The 25,671-nt window shown below is 42.7% G+C and overlaps 1 protein-coding gene across 1 annotated transcript; it reads left to right on the forward strand.

Annotated features, from left to right (window-relative positions):
* The first annotated feature begins 8,641 nt into the window (after positions 1 to 8,641).
* On the forward strand, positions 8,642 to 11,388 carry LOC123114999 (uncharacterized). The gene is made up of 5 exons (XM_044536320.1): positions 8,642 to 8,811; positions 8,948 to 9,065; positions 10,586 to 10,675; positions 11,190 to 11,236; positions 11,352 to 11,388. Exons 1-5 carry the CDS (start codon positions 8,780 to 8,782, stop codon positions 11,386 to 11,388), a joined length of 324 nt encoding a protein of 107 aa, XP_044392255.1. The 5' UTR covers positions 8,642 to 8,779.
* The last annotated feature ends 14,283 nt before the right edge of the window (positions 11,389 to 25,671 follow it).

Here is a 25,671-nt window from a genome sequence, read left to right on the forward strand (position 1 = left end):
TAGAAAATATGCCATTGATAGTGTGGCTTGGTATCATTATGCTGTTGGATCAATTGTTATCTTAGTTGCGATCTTGATCGCATTTGTTGTTGCATTTAAATTCTTTAGCTAGAAAGTTATTTGCATGTTGCATTTCATTAAGTGTTGTATATGAACTTTATGTATGAACTTGTATTAATTTGGTCTATTCGGTGTTGTGTAATGAAGATGAGCCGACAATGGATGTATGATGACCGATGCTCTCCCGAGTTTATTAACGGCGTGGATACTTTTCTGCTTACCGCTGAGGCAAACAAGCGGGCGGATGGTTTTATGCCTTGTCCATGTGCTGACTGTAAGAATGGTCACAATTACTCTATGTCAAGAATCATTCACGTCCACATATTTGAGTCCGATTTCATGCCCCACTATAATGTTTGGACCAAGCACGGAGAAAGAGGGGTTATGATGGAAGACAATAAAGAAGAAGAGGACGACGACAGCTATCCTGGCCATGGGTTCCCTGAATACAATAATACAACAATGGGGGAAGAAGTTGAGCCGGCAATGCGGGAAGAAGCTGAAGAAGAGGCATCAGATGAGCCTGCTGATGATCTAGGTCGGGCCATTGCCGATGCAAAGAGAAACTGCGCAAGTGATTTGGAAAAGAAGAAGTTGCAGCGCATGTTAGAGGATCACAAGAAATTGTTGTACCCGAATTGCGAAGCTGACAAAAAAAAGTTGGGCACCATACTGGAATTGCTGCAATGGAAGGCAGAGAATGGCGTATCTGACAAGGGATTTGGAAAGTTGCTGGTAATGATAAAGAATATGCTTCCAAAGGACAACGAATTGCCCGAGAGTACGTATGAAGCAGAGAAGGTTGTCTGCCCTCTAGGGTTAGAGGTGCAGAAGATACATGCATGCCCTAATGACTGCATCCTCTACCGCGGTGAGTACGAGGATTTGAACGCGTGCCCGGTATGCGGTGCATAGCGTTATAAGATCAATCGCAATGACCCTGGTGATGTCGAGGGCGAGCGCCCCAGGAAGAAGATTCCTGCCAAGGTGATGTGGTATGCTCCTATAATACCACGGTTGAAACGTTTGCTCCAAAACAAAGAGCATGCGAAGACGATGCGGTGGCACGGAGAAGACCGTAAGAAAGAAGGAAAGTTGAGAGTACCCGCAGACGGATCATAGTGGAGAAAAATCGAAAGAAAGTACTGGGAGGAGTTTGCAGGTGACCCAAGAAACGTATGGTTTGGTCTAAGCACAGATGGCATTAATCATTTTGAGGAGCAGAGCAGCAACCATAGCACCTGGCCTGTGACTCTATGTTTGTATAACCTTCCTCCTTGGTTGTGCATGAAGCAGAAGTTCATTATTATGGATCCTGTATTTCTACACAATATGTTCCCCTTTGATAGGTTCATGGAAGTCTTGAAGAAATATGTTCATAACCGTGCTAGGCCAGAAGGAAGCATCTCGAAGGGCCATGAAAATGAGGAGGTCATTGAGTTTTGTATTGACTTTATTCCTGACCTTAAGCCGATTGGTGTTCCTGAATCGCGGCATAAGGGCAGACTGGATGGAAAAGGCATGCTAGGAGGGCATCAAATAATATGTATGGACGGGCATTCTCTCACTGAAGCACACTACACAGTTCTATAGAACTCCGTCTTGGTGGCTCCATATATGGAGGAACACAAGAATTTTCTACACTCCAAACACTCGGAGCAGTCCGACGACTGGATTACACGTGAACAAATGAGGACTTTCGCCGGTTGGTTGCAGAAATGTGCCATGCATGATGGCGATATTGAAGATGACCTGTACTCGCTATCCCAGTTACCATCTTTGAATATAATGACTTTCAAAGGGTACGAGATAAATGGGAATACATTTTACACGATAGCCCAAGATAAGAAGAGCACCAACCAAAACAGTGGTGTCCGCTTTGATGCAACAACCAACACGGGAAAGAAAACATATTATGGTTACATAGAGGACATATGGGAAGTTAACTATGGAGGTGGTTTGAAGGTCCTTTTGTTTCGGTGCAAATGGGTCAATATGACACGAGGCGGGGTAACGGAAGACCCGTAGTACGGAATGATAACAGTGGATCTCAACAATCTTGCGTATGCAGACGAACCATTCGTCCTAGCCAATGATGTGGCGTAGGTTTTTTATGTGAAAGACATGTCTACCAGGCCAAGAAAAAGAAAAGATAAGGATGCGAATGGATCGTACGATGAGCCAAAGCTCCACATAGTTCTTTCAGGGAAAAGAAACATCATGGGAGTGGATGACAAGACAGACATGTCAGAAGATTATAAAAAATTTGATGAAATTGCTCCATTCACAGTGAATATTGACCCGAGCATCTAGTTAAATGATGAAGATTTTCCATGGCTACGGCGCAAAGGGACACACGTCAAGAAAAAGTTTCACACCCAAAGATCTGGGATTTGATCGGCTTCACTATCATCACTTTTGTGTTTCACACCCAGGAGGAAATCTCTGTAATAGTTAGGGTAGTTAAGTGTTTTGGCATTTGAAACACAAAGAAATTTTATGTGCAAACAAATTCTTTCATGCATTTACTGATTTTTTCAGCTAAATAACCCTGAAATTGAAAAGCATTTTAAATGAACTCAGAAAAGGTTGAAAGTTGGCATGGTATCATAATTTCACCCACATAGCATGTGCAAAAAAGTAGAGAGGGTTACCGCAAAAACTGGATGCACTTCCTGTACAAAATGGACAATCTCTTTCGAAGTATCAGGGTTTCGGACGAAAACTCATCTGTTACAAAGGCATTTCATTTTTTAAATAACCTAAGTATTACCAAATTGAATATAATGATAAAACACAGTAATATTAAACATAAGAAAAAGAATCACTGAAAAATCTATTTTCAAAGTTAAGTTATTCACAAACTAGTTTTTTCACACAAATTTCAAATAATTCAAAATTTAAACTATTCAAATTTGAAAACTACCGGCACTAACAGAAAGTTTGTAATTTTTTGTACCTAAAGCAAAAATATTCACAAAGAAACTCTAAATACAGCAAAAACTCAAAAATAAATAAAACAAAAATAAATAAAGCAAAAAATTTAAGAAAATAAAAAAGCCCGCCTACTGGGCCAGATCGGCCTGCATACGACTAGAAACCCAACGTGTTGTTGGGCCAGGATGCAGGCCCGCAAAGGCCTAGTAGGCAGAGAACAGGTAGGCCTAGTAGGCCTGCTTTGCAGAGGAGTTCGAGAGAGCTACCGCACTGGGGCTTATAAACCAGTGCGGACGCCCCTCGGCTAGCGAGGTGGGACTAAACTTGCCGCACCGCAACTGCGCCAGCGCACCACCTTTAGTACCGGTTGGTGGCTCCAACCGGTACTAAAGGGTGGGTCTTTAGTACCGGTTGGTGCCACCACCCGCTACTAAAGGGGGGGCGCTTCCCGCCGCTTGTCCTGGCCAAAACAGACCTTTAGTACCGGTTGGTGGCTCCAACCAGTACTAAAGGGGTGTTCTATATAAGAAAGCACTTCAAAAAAATTCAGTTTCTCATCTCTCCCTCTGCTTCTTTCTCCTCTGCCCCGTCGCCGCTGCCCCTCGTCGCCGCCCCCGTCGCCGTCCCCGTCGCCGTCCGTCACCGTCCCCGTCGTCGTCGCCGCCTCGGCCGCCCCCGTCCCCGTCGTCGCGCCCCACCCCGTCGTCCCGTCGTCCCCGCCCGGCCCGTCCCCGTCTCCGTCATCGCCGCCCCGTCCCCATCCCCGTCATCACCGTCCGTCTCCGTCGCCGCGCCTCGCCGGTGAGCTCCTGCCCCGGCCACCATGTCCACGCACACACACACACACACACACACACACACACACACACACACACACACACACACATTAGTTTTTAAGTTATAAATTTTAGTTATAAAAATTTTTCTGTTTTTTAGTTATAGAAATGTTAGAAATTTTTCTGTTTTCTAGTTTATAGAAATATTAGAAATGTTAGTTATATAGAAATGTTATAAAAAAATTCTGTTTTTTAGTTATAGAAATATTTATAGAAATGTTAGCAATTTTTCTGTTTTTTAGTTATAGAAATATTAGAAATGTTATAGAAATGTTAGTTATATATATAGAAATGTTAGAAATTTTAGAATTAGTTTTAGTTAGATGAATTAGATTAATGTCAAATTGTTAGAATTTTGCATATAGAATTTTAGTTATCACAATCCAATCATTTAGAAAATGTTACTTTTTGCGGGCATATTAGTATTTGTTCTCGATGATGCCCGGCCCGCATCCTCGCCGTCGACCCATTCGCGACGACGTCCGGCTGACCCATGTCCGGGACTGGGCTCCGCTGGGCTGGCACTGGGAGGTGCTACCTGGAGGGGCGCGCCGCTTGGTGAGGAATCCGGCCTCGGGTCCCGTCGTCGACCCTGATCTCCTTTGGTGGCGTTTGCATGGGCCACATTCGGTGCAGAGGGAGCAGGCCCCACCGGAGGTGGTGCGTCGCCGTGTCAGGGAGGAGGACGAGCACGTCCATTGCTATATGGCTGCTATGGACGTCAGGTTCTCCAATACTTGGCAGGTTCTTTGGGCAGATGACCGAAGATATGATCATGTGATGGTTCCTTCTCTTTGGGTGTCCACCGCCCGCGCCCCAGGAACCGCGAGTGGCCTAGATTCTTCTGTAGTATTCGATCTTTATTAGGTATCTAGCTAGTGATGTATTCGATATATAATATTCGAGATGATATATTCGAGATTATATATATTATTCGAGACGATGTATTCGAGATTATATATTAATTGAGGCGATGCATATTATGTACTATATGATTCAGTTTTTTCTTATTGATTGCATCCATGCATTGTAATTTGAATACTAAATTGTTTTATATTTCTTTTGTATTAGTTAAGTAAAAGCTATGGCGGACAATACCGACAGAGAGAGGGAAGAGGAATTGTTCGAGAACATATGCAGCGCTCGCAGGCTAGATGATCTGAATGAAGCAAATGACGGCTCCCAATATCTGAACAATAGCGGGGAGAGTGATGATAAGATATTCGATCTCGACGACCGAGCTGATGAATTCATGAACTATGATTATGATTATGATGATGCAGACAATGTCTACGATGACACGGACAATAATGTTGATCTTGAAATAACAAAGACTACCGGCGAGGTGTATTTATATAAGCAGGCATCTGGTGATCATCACATGTTTTTTTATTTGAAGATATATTAACGAATCGATCTTTCTTCTTTCAACCCACTAGATCGAGCAAATCTGCTTCTACAGACAGCAAGACAAAGCGAGGCCCGGGCAAAAAGTTGAAGGAGGGTGTAAAGTACAACATCGACTCCACCTAACCTAGTGGCGAACCCCTCACGCCTAAGAACATTACGAACAAGTGGACTCGTCAGTGCGGAGTTCTTGTGAAGGACCAACTCCCGATCTCCATTAAAGAATGGAAAAATCCAAAAACTAAATGTCCAGATGTTACTTGGGTCGACGACAGAGCAAAAAAACCTTTGGGAATCTTTGATGGAACATTTCACCCTACCAGATTATTTCACTGATGCAGATGTGCAGAAAGTCAAGGACGCTGCTCTTAAAAAGATGGCAATTGCATTCAACACCCACAAGAAAACTGTATGTGCCAACTACCTCACTACAGAAAGGAAGACTCCAGAATTTAAGGGAACACTGGAGAAGTAAAGAGAACACTGGGACGATTTCATGAAATTCAAGGAATCAGAATTATCTAAGGAACGGTCGAGAAAAAACAAGGTCAATGCCACAAAAAAGACGCAGTTCCATAGGCTGGGTCCAGGTGGCTACGCGGTGGCAATGCCTAAGTGGGATAAGTCTGAGCAAGAAATGGAGGCTGCAGGGGTCACTCCGGTTACTAGGAGCTGGCCCCCAGGTGCAGAACTGGGTTCTATGCGCATGGGGGGCGTTGGACCCGAAGACAGGCCTGGTTTCGAAGAAGGCAAGTCTAAAAGGAGCCAAACAAAAGATACTTGACACAATAGAAGAAGCTCGAAAGGGGGTGTTCACGCCCAACAGAGAGAACGACGAGCTTACGCGCACCATGGGAAATCCTGAACACCCGGGAAGAACACGAGGCAAGGGCGTTATTCCCTAGTATGAGGGCTTTTCAGAATGGAACGACGACTACAGGACCCGTGCAAGAAATAAGATGGAGGAGGAGAAGAAGAGGAAGCTGGAGGAGGAGCAGAGGAAGCAAGACGCAGAATGCCTTCAAGGCCTAGAAGCAAGGCACGCGGACTTGGCACTAAAATTCCAGCAGCAGCAGCAGCAGATCGACTCACTTAGCCAGGAAAGGGGGTCTCAGCAGTGGCAACAGCAAGCGGATGATGGTCCAGCATTGGATAGCACCGTCCCATCCATGCCAAGAAGCAGTGTTGGTTCCACCCCAGGCGACACACTGCTGGATACATACCCTATGGATGACATCATAGAGAACACTAACTGTGAGCTACACTCCAAAATAAATAACATATCCATGAAGGTGGCGGACGCCATTGCTTTTACAATTACCCCCGAAGCAACCTTCCATTGCACCCCGATTCCAGTGGGCTATGCTTGTGTCTTGGTTGATGAAGTGGTGGACCCATATCCAGGGCTACAGCTTGTCATTCCTGGAGGTGACGACGAGCGCACACTGGATGAGGCCATACATCGTATCATCCTATGGAGAAAGGATTGCATCATCTTTTGAAGTCCACCGACAACACGTTTGCCGACTCCTCCTCGAAGTTCACCACCGAGTCAGCAGACTCTCGCCTTCTCCAAGTCCACGAACGTGTGAGCCTACTCCTCCTTGAAGTCCGCCACCTTCTCCAAGTCCATGAACGCGTGAGCAGACTGCTGCTTCAAGTCCGGCACAGCGTCAGGCCACTCCTCCTGTTTCAAGTCCGACACCGTGTCAGGCCACACCTCCTGCTTCAAGTCCAGCACAGCGTCAGAACACTCCTCCTGCTCCAACTCAGCCACGTCATCCATCTCCACCGTCTCAGCAATCACAGAAGAGACACGCCGCAGCTATGGTGCGTAGAGGTACGAGTCGAGGTAGTACAGGAACTACAGGCGGAGACAAGTGATATAAATATGGTCCAAGCCTCGCTCCTCTTCCTCAGAGGCCTTACGACATGACCGAGGAGCAAAACGCAGCCATAGTGCGGGCCCAAGTGGACGCCCATTTTGGACCGAAACCGGCACCGCCGCCAAGGGAGAAAGTGCCTGAGGAAAAGATTGACCACTTCATTCGTATGGCTAGATCACCAGCTCCCAAGCCTGTTGACTCAGACTATGAGCGCCAAATCAGGAAGGCACATCGAGCACGACTACAGAAGGAAGCGAGCTCGAGCTCGAGCCAACAAGCAGCTGGAAAAAAATGTGGGAACCCCGTTCCCCAGCTGGGAGAACAGGCGGCGCAATCGATCCCCCGCTTGTTGTGCCAACAACGCATGAGAGGAGTACGCGCGCCCAATATTATTGTGGGCAAACCGTTAACGTTCCCCAGCTGGGCGATGTGGTAATAACCGAGGAGCATATAATGAAGGGTGAAATGCTCAAGATCACTGTTGGACAACTCCTCGAAACCGAGCCCATGTCTCCGCTTAGAGAGGAGGAAATAAAACGGAAATATGTCCGGAGCCAACCTTTGTCGAGCCAGACAAGGTCAAGAACCTCCCAATGAGAGTGTATGAATTGCAGCAATGGTACATGAACATTACCAAGATTTTCAGTCGAAAGTCCCTTATGGTGAATGTCAAGGAGGAGCATTACTTCCATGAGAAAGCTCTGTCCATTGAGTATTCAGAACTATTTCAGTTATACAATCAAGACGCACTCGACAAATCTATCGTCAGTTGCTATTGTCTGTAAGTGATTTCTTTCTATAGTTTAAGTCTCAAGCTAGCTATAGTGATCATTTTGATCAATCATTACATGTAATTATCCTCACTATATTCTTTTCTGTGGTATTATATATATGTAGGATGAAGATGTATGAAATGAAAAAATCCGGACGCTATGGCATTGGGTTCATGGACCCAAATACCATTAATGAGTACACATGGAATCTTCCAACTTGTCGAGTAAGTTTAGAGGAAAGCATGCACTACTAGGAAAAACCTTATACACAGAAGTTTATCAGCAGCGCGGTTTAAAAATGAGCGCTATTGTTAATTAGTAGTAGCGAGGGGTATAAAAACTGCGCTACTACTAAGTTGATAGTAGTAGCGAGGGCTATAAACCCGCGCTACTACTAAATGGTCTCCAACAATGCCCCTGGGATAGGCCATAGTAGTAGCGAGGGGTATAAAACCAGCGCTACTACTAAGTAAGTAGTAGTAGCGCCGGTGAGACCCCACGCTACTACTAAGCGTGTCCACCCCGGCCCGATCCCCACCCCCCACCCCACCAACCGTCCTTGTCCACCCACTCCCGTCTGTCTCCAAAAAAAAGCACGGAGCCCGATTCAGATCCCCAACCTCCTCTCCTCTCCCAACCCAGTTGCCGCCGGCCTCCCTTCCACCTCCTCTCCTCCGTCCGTCCGCCCCCATGCCCCCCGCCGCGTGCGCCATGCCGGCGGCCGCGCGCCCGCCGCTCCCTGTCTCGTGCCGCTGCCCGCCCCCGCCCCCCTCCGCCGCGCACGTGCCCGCCCGCCGCCCTGAGCGTGTCATACGACCGCCGGAGGTCTCTCCGCCCTCGATCGTATGTCTTCCTAAGTATGCCCGCGTGAGGGAGAGAGATGGAGATGGTGCTCCGACCGACGCCATGGAGGTCTCTCCCCCCTACCTTCCCTTCATGCGTGTGTGTGTGTGTTGGTCATGATTTTGGCCAGATCCCGGATGTTGTTCGATTCAATTTGAATTGCCATTTTCTGATTCAATTTGGCCGGATTCCTCACGCAACGCAGGTCACAAGAGACCGCCGACGCCTCCCTGCTGTGGGCCGACGCCACGCATGGATGTTGGAGCCGGCGAGGTACACGACGGCTCCACCTGCGCCTCCCACAGCAGCAACTCCTAGCCGAGGTATGCCCTCCTCTCCTCTCCTCTCCTTCCTCCCTCTTCACAGATCTCTATCTTGCCCAAGGCAATCGATCAAGTTTATTCATGTTCTGTACGTAGATGCTGCACTATTTAGATCTCTGGTTGGTTGGTCACATTGGAGACCAAGACTGGAATGTCACAAGGATTCCACTGAAGAAAACTACTGCACTTTTATGCAGGGATTGACGTCCCAACAGACACTGATTAGGCTAATTGCTACCCGTTTGCATTATATATATTATATATATATATATATATATATATATATATATATATATATTAATAACAACAAGTTCGATGCTTCCTTCCAGCATGTAACCAACCTGACACCACAAAGTGTTCGAAAAGTGACAGAATGGATATCCGGAGACCGGATCATTTTGAATTAACACACACAATGCTGACAGTCAACGTCTCAATCTGTTTCTCAAAGAAAATAAAAACATCTTGAAGTCCAACTCAAGATAGAAAATTAGTAAGTCCAAGAAACACCACGTGCACGCTCAGTTTCCTCAATTAAGCGCCAATAATTTCCTTCTAAAATTACTGATACCCCTACCACACTTCTGAATTTTGTTCTTGTCGCAATGAGCCAATGTGCTGCTTATAGGGACCCCATATGAATCAAAAATTTGATCGGGAAAGAAGAGTGTCATGCATTGTGCATTATCTGCGGACAGTTTGTATTGTGATTTGTATTTGCACTTTTATGCGGTTGAGAGAACCAAGTATTTGTATTTGCACGTAGGCTAAAGACTACTTGTGATTTCTATGTAGTATTATTTTCAGTTGGTTACTGTAACCTGAAGGCAGAATCTGCAAGCAAAATAGCAGTGAGCAAGTCCTGGACTGGATGATATGTGTTTGGTCATGATTTGTTTGGCTGTAGCATCTCTCTCTAGTGTTAAGCGCGTCGTGGATATGTCCTTGTAGTATATGTTTGTTGTCGCAAAATTTTTACAGTGATAGGAGTTCTTGCAGACCAATTTACAGAAGAAGAGGGATTACAGTGACAGAGCATTGGACCTTGTCAAGTGGTTTCAGAGGAGGATGGAGATGGCTGCCTTACTACAGTGGAGGGCTTAATAGACTCAACTATTTGCCATCCCTTTGTGCACTACACGCATGTTCAGTAGCTGCCATTTTCTTGTACTAGCACTGCCAAGATGGATGTTCCTAAAGAGTTGTGACTCCCAAGTTCCCTGTATTCTTCCTTCCTTCCTTCTGTCCAAAATCACAGCACGTTCACAGCACCTTCAAACCTGCATGTGATGGACATAATAAAAGGTTCAGAACAATATGACCCCACAATTAAGAATAGTATGCAAGAACTTAAACAGTTGTATGCTCCCAATTAAGCATAGATGCAATAATAGTACAATAATAATCAAATATGCTTGCACTCATAAACAAAACGATTTATTTATAAAGATGTAAGTACATATAGGCTGATGATAATTTGAGTTACGATATGTTATGCTAACAATTTTATGGGACTACAGGTTTTGAGATCTTTGCTTTCCCATGCAACCAGTTTGGTGGGCAGGAACTTGGCATTGATAAGGAAAATGTTCAGATTGATTTCTGACAAGGTAAATGTGTGCCTGATACTTCCTCCTTTTTTGGTGTCTTTGTTTCAAGCTGATGTAAATGTTACTGGCCTACGTTGTATAGAAGATGATTTAGTGATCTCAAATGATCACACTATCAAATGGTGAATGTGCACCGATAAAGCATGGGAGTTTTTCTTGTGTTACTAGTGTCCGACCAGAATTAGTAAGGTATGATCAACGTGGCCGTATAATTAGATTTGGAAAAATACTAACTTGTTATTTCCTTTGCATTTTTTACTGTAAAAAGTCAAGGCTCACCTATTAACCGGCGGCCGTAGGAGGACTAATCACCTAACTGAAACACTAATAATCAGAAGATAGATTGAACTTCGTTTAATGGATATACAACATATTGAATTATTTTCTATTTGGTCTAATTGATATAATCATGTCTAATAGAGTTCACAATCTTTACTTTGAAGATCTGTAGCTAGACGTTAGAACTGTTGACATGCAAATAATTAACTAACTGCATGTCGTACTTGAATTACAGGTTTTTTGGTTTCGTCGCTCCTTTGTTATATGGAAGAAGACTTCATGGTTAGCATTATTTATTATAAGACATTCATATAAGATTTTCTTGCCACTGTAAGTAGGAAGTTAATTTTTTTGGTCTGTTTTTTTCTGCGGGGATTTTAGTTTGTTTTTCTAATAGTATATATGATCATTCAGTCACAGTTTCTGTATTTTAGAACTAACGCTCCCCCTAATTAAAATGCAGAAATGTGTTTTCTTTCATTATGTTTCAGTCACTGTCTTAGAAACACTAGAAAATATCTCTTGACAAACTTCTTCATGGAACTAATATTTTTATGCTAATGACAAATTGGATTTATAATCTTTAACCTCGAATCTTTATAGGATTTTGGTTACTACCATATCTGCTCTTGCAGGTCTACTAGAGTATCCACTTCTGAGGTTGATTTTCAAAATGTGTATATCTAATATTTCTTACTGCAGCTTTAAGCTTCACTGTCATCTAACTTTGTCTAGTTAATATACTTACTCGGCAACATGGAAAGTTTCCACATTTGTTCTAGCTGTCTCTATGGGTTAGCGACTTAGCATACATGTTGTAATAAGGTTTCACATTTGCTTCTCTGACAAGGTCTGTTTTTATTCATAGGTAGAAGATAGCGACAGAGTGCTGCCGGATAATGAGATGTTGAAGCGGCAGATTGAATCCATGACACCGAAGTGCAATTGCGACAGATTATCTCTATCTTTTCTTTTCATTTTTCTTATTATTGAGTGAGAACAGAATGAGGAACTGTGTGATAGTACATACAACAACTGTAGTAAAAAGAAACTTATGTTTGCAATTGTTAATGACATAGATACTTGCATGTTCTTTGAAGTGGTCATTTGTGAGTTGCAATGCATAATGAGGTTTTTTGGCTGATTTATTTCCTTCGGTTTCTGGTTAACCATGAAATAGGAGCCCAGCAGTGCTCACTATTGTTGTGTTTACTGGGAACTGTATGCATAAAATGGAATTGGTCGATTTTTTTTTAATTATAAATTAGTTAGTAGTGGCGTGGGAAAAGACTGCGCGCTGCTAGTATTTAGGATACTAGTAGCGTTGGTAGTATGGACACGCTGTTACTATTTTGTTAGTAGTGGCGCGGGTACTAAATAGCAGTAGCGTGGGTGGCACACGCTACTACTAACTTCGTTAGTAGTAGCGCGGGTTCAACCCGCGCTATTACTAACTATTAGCTGTAGCGCCTTATTGGTAGCGCGGGTACCCGCGCTGCTGATAGGCCTAAAACCCGCGCTGCTGCTAGGCTTTTCCCTAGTAGTGATGCTAGAGTTCTTTAAGCGCCTCAATACCAATGAAGATATACTACTTCCTTACAACTTCCGGTGAGTCACACTGTCTTGTACTACAAATTCTGTTTTTGCTTACTAGCTAGCTAGATGTTAATAATTAAGTGTATAGGGTTTACGGTAATTGATTGGTGTTATGCACATGCCCGCTTAATTAAGACATGCAAACGTGTGCGCATGCAGTTTCCACTGGATCTTGTTAGACATTAAGTTGAAGAAGGAAAAGTTGAAGTACTGGACTCACTACTTAAATAAGAAAGTGACTACACCATCTTGAAGGGGATAGTCAACAGGTAATTTCAATCATTATTAACTATATCTCGGCCTATTTAGTTCGTCATTTCCTGATATGAACTATTTAATAACCCCTTTATTAATTTTCTTTGCCGGCGGGCAGGGTTTGGGCAAAGTTCATCAAGGTGACTCCAGCCAAATGGGCAAAAAAACTGTTTTGGTATCGACCAAAGGTAAGTAATTAAGTAGTACTAGCTAGCTAGCTAGCTACCATCTCTTTAATTCTTGTTTCAATACCATTAATTAATTATCATGCCTGATTAATCATTATCTGATTCAATTCCATTCTCGTAAAGGCCCTGAAGCAGGCGCTGAGGAATGATCTGTGTGCATTCTACGTTTGCGAGAACATTCGCATGATGGCGTCCGAAAGGAGCAGATCTCAAAGACAGGACTACGTACGTTTGTCAGAACACTATTTACACCATTATCGATATCTAGTCGCACAACTAATACACATGCATATTGATCTCTTTCTTAACAGTTCAGAGAGGTGCGGGAGCAGCTCCTACCAACGGACCGCATACTAGCACTTCAAGAGGAAATAGCGGGATTTTTGCTCGACCAGGTCATAGATCCCAAAGAAGAATACTATTACCCGCTACCGCCCCATGAACCACTTGTCATCGTGCTCCGAAGGCACCAAGGCAACATGTAGAAGAAATTATATATATATATATATATATATATATATATATATATATATATATATATATATATAATACATGTGTATGTGTGAATAATTAATGGTGTTGGTTGTGAGACATTCGACGATATATATTTATATATATATGCGGTTCTACGTACGTACGAGAAAATCTATTTATATATATGCATAACGTGTATAATATATAGTATCATAAAATACCAGCAAACAAAAAAGAATTAAATGGAAAACACAAAATTAATGGAAACTAAAAAATAAAACTAAAACACCCCCAAACATTTAGTACCGTTGGTGTTACCAACCGGTACTAATGGTCTACCAGCACCCGGGCCTGGCTCGTGCCACGTGGTGGCACTTTAGCGCCGGTTCGTGCTGAACCGGTAGTCAGGGGGGGAGGGGGCTTTAGTCTCCACTCTTTAGTGCCGGTTGTAGAACCGGCACTAAAGGCCCTTACGAACATGCGCTAAAGTCCGGTTCTGCACTAGTGGAGCTTACACGGACAGGTGGGGTCAGCGGCAAATAAGTAAATTTATCGGTGCCAGTATGTACCGGTGGGAAATCCAGCCTCCATCAATTTCCTCAAGATGAGTGCTGTCTGACTCCGTATAAACTTGTAAATTGATTCCCCCTACAATAGTCGGTTAATACAACTGACGAGACTGACACTGCATGTATTTTCAGCCTTTTACAGAGGAGAGAGGGTTAGAATGAAGACGAACGACGCATACAATCAGTCTCTCTTCCCGTACAACTCACATGTATTAATTTTCATCCTCATATTTTTGAATACTTTATATGTTTTGAACCAAATATTCATTTTTTGAGACTTTTTATATATTTAAATATTTGGTGACAAGACCTTCAAAACAAGATCAATCTTGGATATATTTGAACTACTTTTTATTTTACATATTTCAATTCTCTTTTAAATAACTTCCATAAAACTTAAAAATGTTACCGTATTTCATCAAAAAATAAATTCTTTCACTAATTTCAAAAAATAATTTAAGTTATTTGAAAAAGTGGTTTCACTTATTTTAAACCTTATATTTCACTAATTTATAAAAATAATTTCATTAATTGCAAAAAACGATTTCACCAATTTTTAAAAACTAATTTAACTCATTTTTAAACATTGTTTTGCTTATTTTAAAATATATATTTCACTCATTTTCATAAACAATTTCAGTCACTTCAAAACACATATGTTTCTCGTTTCAAATACTATTTTTACTTGTTTCAAAAAATTAATATTTCCAAACTGTTTCACCCATTTCAAAAAATATAATTTGAGTCGTTCCAAAATAAGTATTTCACAAAGCTGAAAAGGCACATTTCACCGATTTGAAAAACTAATTTCACTCATTACGAACTATATCTGAAAAACTAATTTCACTACTTATTTACGAAAAAATAAAACTTATTTCACTCAGCAGAAATATTGGTTTCAAACACTGCAAAATGTCGTTAATCACCAAAAAGATATATTTCACTTTTTTTGAATAACTTATTTCACTCATTTCATAAAACACATTACACTAGCTCAATTGAAATAATATTTTTGTTTCAAAAAACTGATTACACTCATTACAAAATATAGATTTCACTAGTTTAAAAAGAACACATTACAGTCACTCAATTCAAACAATAGTATCATGAATATGAAAGTCACAAAAACACTTATATATTTCATATATTAAAAAATACAAGTTTCGTATACTTTTTATAATCAGTTCCGTACAATGGAACAACCAAATTCACTTATTTCTAATAACATTTTTCACATATGTTCATGCAGTGGAATAAGTAACTCGACAACACACATGAAAAAATCGAGTGAAATGGACAGCAATGCTACAATTAAAACGTGTTTAAAATAATAAATTTCACATATTTTCACACACTGGAATAAGAAAATTGACACACACACACACACACACACACACACACACACACACACACACACACACACACACTCAAATATGTTTCATATATTTGAAAAATACAGGTTTTATATATTTGAAATAATCATTTTTCACACAGTGTAACATGCAGTTTCACATATTTGAGATCACCCATTTCATAGTTTTTTTGTACACTATATTTGAATTAATCAATTTCACACAGACTGATTTCAACAACTTAAGAAAACTATATCCAGAAAAGCGGTTTCAATAATTTCAATAACTGATTTCAATTGATTCGAAAATTTTAAATGAATGAAATTAATATTTTGATATGAGTTATAAATAGTAAAAGGTTAAATTATATTCAAGATTGGTCTTGTTCTCAAGACCTTATGTTCAGGAATTTGAATATATGAAAATTTGAAATAATAGAACATTAATGTCAAATATATGGGCCATCTAGAAATGTGAACAAAAATAAAATGCATGAATTTGTTTGAGAGAGAGAGATGAGATGAGAGATGTTGCATCCACTACATCCCACTGCAAAAAGTATTGCCTTTCCTGACATGCGCCCTAATAATCTGACATTGCTTTGACCATATACAAAAGATTAACTGCCAGTAAACACTCCTATACATTGTATGTGTGCCACCACATCACGAATCACGAAGCAAATTGGTCGGTGGATGTATCACCGCTAGCTACCGGAACCGATAGAAAGTGTTTTGCGGGGTCAGCCGCGTGAAGCCAGAGCCTCTCGCTGGCTCGAGGCAGCAGTTGCCAGTATAGTCATGGGTCGAGTCATCAATCCTCTTTGGAAACTGAGGGCCTCTATGATTCACAGGAATTTTAAAATGTGAGAATAAAAAAATACATAATTGAAGCGGCACATCCACCTGAATTCTATAGGATTAGGAGACCACCAGAATTTTGGTCTGATGAGAGTACAATGCCACAGGAAAAACAAAACAAAAAATAAACAAAGATCAGAGATATATATACGACATATCAATGGAGTCCAAAACGATGAGGACCACCAGCAGGCCGGCCTTCTCTAATCTGCTACGATCAAGGTGGCTCGTCCTTCACTTCCACCACCACCTCCATGCAGTAGGACTGGCAGGGTGGCCGATGAGCACCGTGATTCTAGATCGCACCACACCGCCGGTCTCTCGAAACCAGGAACACTTCTGGTGAGCTAAGAAGCACACCTCCCCTAAGCTCTCTCTCTCTCTCTCTCTCTCTCTCTCTCTCTCTCTCTCTCTCTCTCTCTCTCTCTCTCTCTCTCTCTCTCTCCGTGCGTGCGTCCGTGTGTGTGTGTGTGTGTGTGTGTGTGTGTGTGTGTGTGAAGATTTTGGGAGCTTACTCGTAGCAACATCGTGACTAAGGCGTATGGTGGCGATGGTGTAGGCGGCAACAGTGGTGCAGAAGGCGGCAACGGTGGTGCATGAGCCTATTTGAACTATGATGGCATTTGATCCACCATGTGTTGGTGGTTTTTTAAATGAACTTGCTCATTCCGTGGTTTTTGGGAAAAATTATGTTTATGTCCGATGAATTTGATGAGCTATAATTATGCTCGTAGTTCAGTTGTGATGTGATCCATTCAAATGCTCTATGTTTATGTTGAAATGTGATCAATTTATCAGAATAGTTTCAGCAATAGACTTCAAAATTTGTGAAACCAAAACTTATAGTATAAGGGAAGTTATAGCCACCAACAGTAACTTTACTAAAAGAATTAGTGAAGTGATATACGAAGTACTTTTGTCTATTTTAATATAGAGTCACGCCTGAGGCAGGCATGTGAGGTTCCGCCTCCTTTTTGTGGAAAATTTTAGATCTATTTATTTTCGATCATATGACAGTACAACGAACACTAGGAATAATAAAATTACTTCCAGATCCGTAAACCACTTAGTGACGATTACAAGCACTGAAGCGAGCCAAAGGCATGTCACCGTCATCGCCCCTCCCTTACCAGAATCGAGGAAAACTTGTTGTAATAGGCAGTTGGGAAGTTATCGTGCTAAGGCCCCATAGGACAATTGCACCAGAACAGTAGGCACCGGCAAAGAAGAATAGCGTTGATCGGAAGGATCCAACCTAAAGACACACCGACGTAGATGAACGACACCTCCACACACTCATCGAGCAAATGCATCAGTGGTAGATTCGCCGGGCACGTCCACACGTCCACCGACGATGCTAGACACATCATCGGAGCGGGGGCTTTGCGGGGAGAACCTTATTCCATCTTTAGAAAGCCGCCACAGTCTCGCTTTCCTGAGCAGGACAAAACCCTAACAAAATTAGAAAAAACATCTGAAAACGAAGCTCTCCCTCCAGTAACGGTCGGGACCCACCGCGCTCACATGGCCCTAACACCACCGGAGATGAGGCAGGCCAACGGCGGCATCAGCGAGAAGCAGAGAAACCCTAATTTTCGTTTGGAGATGAGGAATTCCTTCCTGGATCGATTGTTCTCTGGGCCGACGTTTTTGGCCTGAAACAACCTGCATGTGTTCTAAAAGTTGAACGATCTTTGGTTATGCATCATTATGCACACAGTCACATTAGCAATATGTATTGTACATAAAGGAAATAAGAGCATCTATAGCCCGGCTTCACCAATTCGGTACCCGGCCCTCAAACGTTTGCCGGCGCGTCCAGTCAATATCCGGCTATGTCCATTTTGAGCCCTACGTGTTTGTGTATGTAGCCATGTTTCTCATTTTCTTCTTAGGGCATTTCTAATGTGGACTCTCAAATCACAGGTAAACGTCCGGACCGAGCTATTCGAACACATTTTGCCATCCCACATAGATCCGTAAATATCCATGGATGCCTCCGTTTATCCGAAGTCCCGTAAACCGGAAGCAAACTTGTGAGGCGTTTGCGGACATCTGGACATCCAGCTAGCCAATCAAAAGCCACCACATACCTCTCATCTTCGTCCGGACGGCGGAAGCACTTCTATTTAATACGGCGGAAAGCTCAAATTCTGGTCTATCTCTTTTCTTCTTCCTACCTATAAACATCCCTTGATGCAACGATTACTACCAAATGCATTGCTTCCGCAAAAAATTGGAACACCTTCCGCCAACGTACTTATCTCTTTTCTTTTTCTTCTTAAATGCATTGCTTCAACGAAAGGAGTGCATGTTGCTTTGTTTGGCTTGACGGATGGTGCATGCAATGCATTGCTTTGTTTTTTGCTTCGGCGTAAGGTTGATTGTTTGGCAGAAGGTGTTGTTTTATTTTTATTTTCTTCAATTGACCGCTTCTAGCATGTTTGACGGAAAGTTGTTGCATGCGGACATTTGAGGTATAAATTTAGGGGCCAATAGCTCCTGTGCGACACATTTCACGTGAATTGGGAGGAGTGTGACGTGGTTGACAAAAATAGCTGTAGTGCAACGCTTCAGAAGCCCAAATAGCCAAGGCTCACTCGGGCGATTAAAATGGTCGTCAACGGGAGTGAGATTATGTTTAAGACATGTGGGTACCACTTGACAGAGCATCTAGTTACGTCCCCACTTAGTAGTGCATCAGGTGAGATGTGGCTCCGTGCCTGTCTGAATCAGGTGAGCAGTGACCCGTTACTCCCTCCTCTTCGTTCTCGGCGGTGAGCCGGCGATGGCGCCGGAGCCTTTTTTCCCGGTGACAGCAGCGGCGGAGCTGTCGTTCTTGGCGACGGCGGCGGCTGTGGTGAGTAAATACTGAAAACCCTTGTCATGTTCCCCTCCTTGTCGAGTTAGATCTCACTGCATCACCTCTGTTTCCTCTGTTTTTGGTCGATTTGATCCAGATTTGGGTGCGGGGGAGGGGAGCTGACCGCGATGGAGCCGACAGAGACAACAACGTCGACTAGGTATGTGTATCCTTTCCAACCTATGCGATTTGTGCGTCGTCTGCTTCCGCTAGCTCACACTGCCCGCCATTGACAAACAGGGGTAGGACATTCGAATTCACTGTCGAATTATTTCCTTCTAAGGCGAAGCTAGGTGATGGTAGCGTGCGAGACATAGAGAGAGATACAATAGTGAAATGGGAGGTTGAATGTGCAGAGATTGATCCTCAGGAGATACAGAGCATGGAAGAGAGGGCCGTGAGAAATGTCATGGAGAAAATTGGGGAGAGCATTTTTTGGGGTCCAGTGCAGGAGGTAGCATTGCTACGGTTTGATAATTGGAAGGGTGAGTATGTGAGAATCGAGAACGGTGAAGAGATGGTTGATGAAATCGATCGACAAGATGGCTGTGCAAGCAAACAGACTACCTTTCATGTAGAGCTCGTTGATCTGAAATCAGATTCTAAGGTTGGATATGTGCCCTCAAAGTTGGCTTCACAGATGGTAGATGATGATTGGGTTTCATAGAGACAGATAATGCCCATGTTTATGGGTGAAGTGACAGTAATAAGGGGGGTTGATCAAGATATAGAAGAGGGTTGTGATGGTGCTGCAAGGATTGTTTGTGTTGATTGGAGTTCAGTACAATTAGAAGACACTACTGATTTGGTCATTGCACCAATGGCTGATACTGAGATGGCCAATTTTTTTGGCATTCCAGTAGATCCAGTAGATGATCAAGATGAGAAAGAGAGGGATGAATCTAGTTTGCCTAATGATGCTAATAGAGATGCTTGTGAAGATGTGGATGGACAGCTGATGAAAGATGCTGCAGATAATGTAGATGATGCACATGACGATGAGCTTGTAAGTGTGTATGACAAAGAAAATCATGTTATTGAAGTAGGCAAGTTGTTTCCAAGCATGAAGGAGTTTAGGATGTGTTTCAAGACTTATGCAGTCAAACATGAGTTTGATGCCAAGGCTATGTGGACTGGCGGAAAGAAATTTTATGCAAGGTGCAGAGGTTTCGATGGAAGCGTCAGGCCTTGCAAGTGGTACATATCTGCTAGAATTCAACCTCATGGAAGTACCATTAGGGTTTATCAAATCCCAAATCCACATACTTGTATTACAAGTTCACAGAGAGTATCAACCATGACATCACAACTTTGGATTGCAGAAAAGATCACTCCAATTTTAGCCAAGAAACCAAACACTACATCAAAGAAACTTAAAGTGGACTTGAAAAAGCAGTACCCCATTAAGGTGAAGTATACCACAGTGTGGAAAGCAAAACAGAGGGCAATGAAAGAATTATATGGTGATTGGGCAAATACTTTTAGGATGCTTTATAACTTCAAAGCAGAGGTGCAAAAGAGGTCACCTGGCAATGTTGTGGAGATAGATACTGAGGTAACAGGGGATGGTAGAGTTCTTTTCTCCAAGTTCTTTATGGCTTTAAAGCCTTGCATAGATGGCTTCAAAGCAGGGTGCCGTCCATATTTGAGCATAGACTCATCTTTTTTGATAGGCAAATAGAATGGTCAATTGGCAGCATGCAATGCTTTAGATGGACACAACTGGATGTTCCATGTTGCTATTGGTTTGTTTCAGTCAGAGACTGAGGTTTCATGGACATGGTTCATGATGCAGTTGAAAAGATGAATAGGGCTAGTGTCACCTTTGGCAGTACACAGAGATGCATGTAAAGGGCTAGAAAATGTAGTGAAGAATGTTTTTCCTCATTGTGAGCAGAGGGAGTGCTTTGGCCATATGTGGATGAATTTGATCAAAAAATTCAGAGGGGAATAATTTGGGAGAATGTGGCCAACAACAAGATCTTACACCAAACAAACACATTCATATCATACTGATAAGATAAAAGCAGCATGCAGTGAGTTTGGTCCATGGTTGAACACCTATCATTCTCTATTGTGGTACAGGTCAAGATTTAACAGTGCCATCAAGTGTGATCATATCAACAATAACTTGGCAGAAAGTTTTAACAACGAGATAAAGCAGTTAAAGAACTTTCCCGTGCATGAAATGGTTGACCAGATCAGGATCTTGATCATGCGCATGTGGGAATTGAGAAGAAGTATTGGTGATTGTCGGCAAGGGGATAAGCTTCCTGTAGTGGTACAACAGGCGGTGAACAGGAGCAGGAATCTCACACATTTGTTTGTTGGAAAATCTTCATTGTGGGGTGTTGAAGTTAGAGATACCAAGACTGGAAGGAGGCATATTGTTAATACTGAGTTGCATGACTGCACTTGCCTCGAGTGGCAACACACCGGGAAACCTTGTGACCATGCCATACTTTTCTTGGCATCCCAACCCAAGATAAACATGCACCATACTTGCATGAATACTACTCAGTGGCAAGATTCAAGGCTACATATGCAACTCCAATTCCAGCACTTACAGATCAGTCTCAATGGCCTGAAGTGGAAATTGAATTTTCCATGTGTCCTCCCCTAACAAAAAGAAAAGCTGGCAGGCCTAAAGAGAGTAGATTCAAGGCCTGGTGGGAGTAGTAAAAAGGGGAAGGGGAAGAAGGATGCAAAGCCAAAAAGGTCCCAAAAAGGTAACAAAAATAGATGCAAGTTGTGCCAGGAACTTGGACACCGAAAAGGATCTCCAAAATGTTGTTACACTCCTGAAAGGCCAAAGTATGTTTACGTTTGTGTTTTTTTATTTGGTTGTTGTATTTAATTACTAGCCAAATTACAAGCTTTGTTTTCCAGGAGGAAGCGTGGAGGTCAACCCCTTGTTGTTGAAGATTGCTAGGCAATCAAAAAGGCAAGAATCAATGGCTGTAGAAAAAAGAGAAGTTATGGTGATGAACCATAGTTGGATGATGCTGCGGTGCAAAATGAGCAAGAGTTGGATGATGTTGTGATGCAAAATGAGGCAGTCTTTGATCTTGTGATGAATCATGACCAACATTTGGATGATGATGTGGTGCAGAATGTGGTGCAAACTGAAGCTGTTGTGGCAGATGTTCTGCAAACTAAAACTGAAACTGAAGATGTTCTACAAACTGAAGCTGTTGCGGCAGATGTGATGCAAACTGAGCCTATATTGCAAGTTGTATTACCAATTGAAGCTACTGGAGTTGTTGTTGTGCAAACTGAGCCTCATGTAGATGTTGTGGTGCCAACTCCAGCTGTCCTAGCTAGTCCAGTTATGAAAATCAAGCGTTTGAGTGAACTAGGTGTTGTACGATAAAGAAGTGGTAAGAAGAAGAAGAAATCGAGTGCTAAGAAGAAGAAGTGAAAACTTTATTTGTCAAACTTGTGTAATGGTGATGTGTGTTGTAGAATAACAAACTTGCCTCAATTTTTGTAAATTGGTATTTGTGTAATGCTATTTAAATTCTGGCCGAATTTCAAATTTGACCCAAGATTCAAGTTTGACCCAAAATTCAAATTTAAATTTGTTTAGTATGTGGTATTGATGGTACATTGCTTTAATATTAGTCATATGCATGTTAAGCGATCAATCCGAGCACTTATTGTTGATGTGAAAAACTTGCCTCAATGAGCTCCGAAGCTAGGCTAAACACCACATTCCTAAGCAAAAAAATTCAACCTCTTATAAATGGGCCAAAAATCAAAACTTGACATCTAGTGTGCAAATATAGGGTCCATGCCAAATATAGGATCATTTGGATAAATTATGACAATCTTAGCCCTAAACCCTAGCTTGAATCACATGCAACCTCGTTCATGATAGCTATGTTGTGTGAAGGGTTTTTCATGAAAATACCCATAGACCAAGTTTCTTATTTTTCCCATCAACTCACTCACATAATATGATGATGGGTGAAAGTTTCATATTTTTATGATTTTTTTAATTAGTTATGATCAACCCTAGCTTGAATCCCATGCAACCTCGTTCATGATAGCTATGTTCTGTGAAGGGTTTTTCATGAAAATACCCATAAACCAAGTTTCTTATTTTTTCCAGCAACTCACTCACATAAAATGATGGGTGCAAGTTTCATATTTTTATGATTTTTTTTGAATTAGTTATCCTCAACCCTAGCCCTCAAAACCCTCTCATAACCCCTCATAACCCCATCTGAAACCCCGCATCTTTCCGAGCCGCTAGATCTCTGTTAGTGAACGGTCTGGATCAGGCGCTAGGGCCACATCACTAATCCGCGTGATGCTCTGTGATTGGCTGCATTCGACAATGCTGGATAACCCCCCCCCCCCTCTTCTCTGCATCGCTGGATCACTGCGCGTTCAACGGTGTGGATCAGCATGCAGTGCCACATCAGCGATCCACGGGCTATGCTCTGATTTGCTATAGTGGTTTTTAGAGGATGCAGTGCCATGCAGTAGCCGTTTGTTTTTTACGCTGCGGCGAGTGGGCTAGCCGTTGGGCTCTGGTAAAAGAAGCCCACCAGTTAGACCTTTGGACCGAACGTTCCCTCCTCTAGCCAGGCCCTAGCCAGCAGGCTACATTGCCATGCATGCATGCACGGGCGGCACATGCAGAGAAAACGGGGCAGGCGTGTCCCCTTGAGCCACGACGGCACAGACGCGTGCGGGACGTCGCAGCATGGCAATTGATGCACGGGATAGAAGACCGGGCAGGCATGACCCCTTGACCCACGACCGATGGCACAGACGCGTCGTAGCCTGGCTATTGATCCAGTGTTTGATGGAAGCTTTGGTTTCCCACGCTCGTGTACACACTTCGATGGGGCGCCACCAAACGCCGTCCGCTCATTACTTCCACCTGGTGAAACCACTCAAAGAAATCAAAAACCACATCGCACTTGGGCTATTTAATTTAAGCCACACCTATCGTCTTCCTCTCCCTCCTCAGCATACCCCCTACCCCATCCTCTCCCATCTGCTCTCCTTCTTCCTTCTTCTCCACAAATCAAACCCGATCGAGCCACCATGCAGTACAACAGGCCCACCTACCGCTTCCCCCCAACCGTGCCGAAAAGGCTCTACCCGGCCGGAGTCTACGTAGAGAGAACCCTTAGGGTGTGGGCGATCTCAAGGTGGAGGGGCGCAAAGAAGTTAACGGAGTTCTTCCTTGCGGCCGGCTTCCGCCACCTCCCCCGTGGCTCTCCAAGGATGTTCCATGTTGAGGAGGTCAATCACAATGGCGTTGTGGTTGCGCTCCTTGCTACGTTCACCAACCCCTTCAACGCCTTCCACTTCCTCGGGCGAGTGTTTTTGTGTGGGTGTGAGTTTATAGCTTTTTCACCACCCATAATATCTTCACCGACTTCAACAGCATCTTCCCCAACAACGGCATTATGCACACGCTCCCGTACCCCATCGACAACGGGGAGGAGTGAAGGGCGCCCAGAGGAGTGAGGTGACATTCACCCAGAGGAGGAGAAGGAGAAGAGCCCGCGTTTGGTGCCCCCCGATCTATCTAGCTAGCTATATATCTATCGTATTAGTATTTTAAGTTGTAATCATCATGCTACTATTATTAAGTTGTATTAGTATTTTAAGTTGTAAGGCTATTGTGGAACTATGGGTTGTAATCGTTATGCTACTATATATATTGTTGTTTCGTGCTATTATTTGTAGATTGCTATGGGTTGTTCTTGCTATTATTTGTGTATTGCTATGGGTTGTTACGGGCCCGGGTTGCTACATCCCAATCACCACACACACCATCTTCACAATATTGGCCAAATCATGGGTCATGACCCAAACCATGGACATGCAACTAGGAGCCCCATGCAAACCCACCATCGACATGCAACTAGGACATGCAAGTATATATGTATGTTTTGTTCAAGTAATAGTGTGCTATTTCTCCTTGCGTTTTTTGATATGTTTCATATGTTGTTAGGGGGGGTGACAAGTTCTAATTTTTATGTATTTATGAGTCATGCAAGTAACACCACATGGAAAAACATTTTGGTAGGAGTAATAAATATTTTCATGAACCATTCAACACTTAACAGAAGTATTCTTTTTCAAAAGTTAAAAGAAGAAAAGTTTCTGTTTGGGTTAAGACAAGTAAAACAAGTAAAACGTGTGCTAACTCTTTGCATTTTCTTGATCTTCTTCAGTTCCTCGATCATCTGCATTAGATGCATGAATGGATCTATCTATCCTCCTTAAAACTGATTCAACTTATTTAATGTATCACATAATGTTTTATCGATTTACATTTGTGTATCAAAAAATGATCCATAACAAATTTAGTGCACGACCTTTTTTGTCAAAGCAAAACATGGGTGCACCAAGCGGGTGGGCTTGTTTTCTATTTGGGCCTGCTTTTTCTCACAGTCCTCATCATCCCACGGCCCAATAATATTTTTTACCATGAACTCTGCACCTGCACTCTGTTAACTGAAGAATTGCTGCATTTTATTCATCAGTTGCTGCATTTATTCATCAAGGGGAGCAAACAATCCATGGACCCA

This window comes from Triticum aestivum, chromosome 5B (assembly GCF_018294505.1).
Source record: "Triticum aestivum cultivar Chinese Spring chromosome 5B, IWGSC CS RefSeq v2.1, whole genome shotgun sequence".
Lineage (NCBI taxonomy): Eukaryota > Viridiplantae > Streptophyta > Magnoliopsida > Poales > Poaceae > Triticum > Triticum aestivum.

Coding starts and splice junctions, on each gene's coding strand:
- LOC123114999 (XM_044536320.1), top strand. CDS start 8,780: ATGGAGATGGTGCTCCGACCGACGCCATGGAG. Junction 8,812..8,947: donor CTCCGACCGACGCCATGGAG/GTCTCTCCCCCC, acceptor CACGCAACGCAG/GTCACAAGAGACCGCCGACG. Junction 9,066..10,585: donor AGCAGCAACTCCTAGCCGAG/GTATGCCCTCCT, acceptor ATGGGACTACAG/GTTTTGAGATCTTTGCTTTC.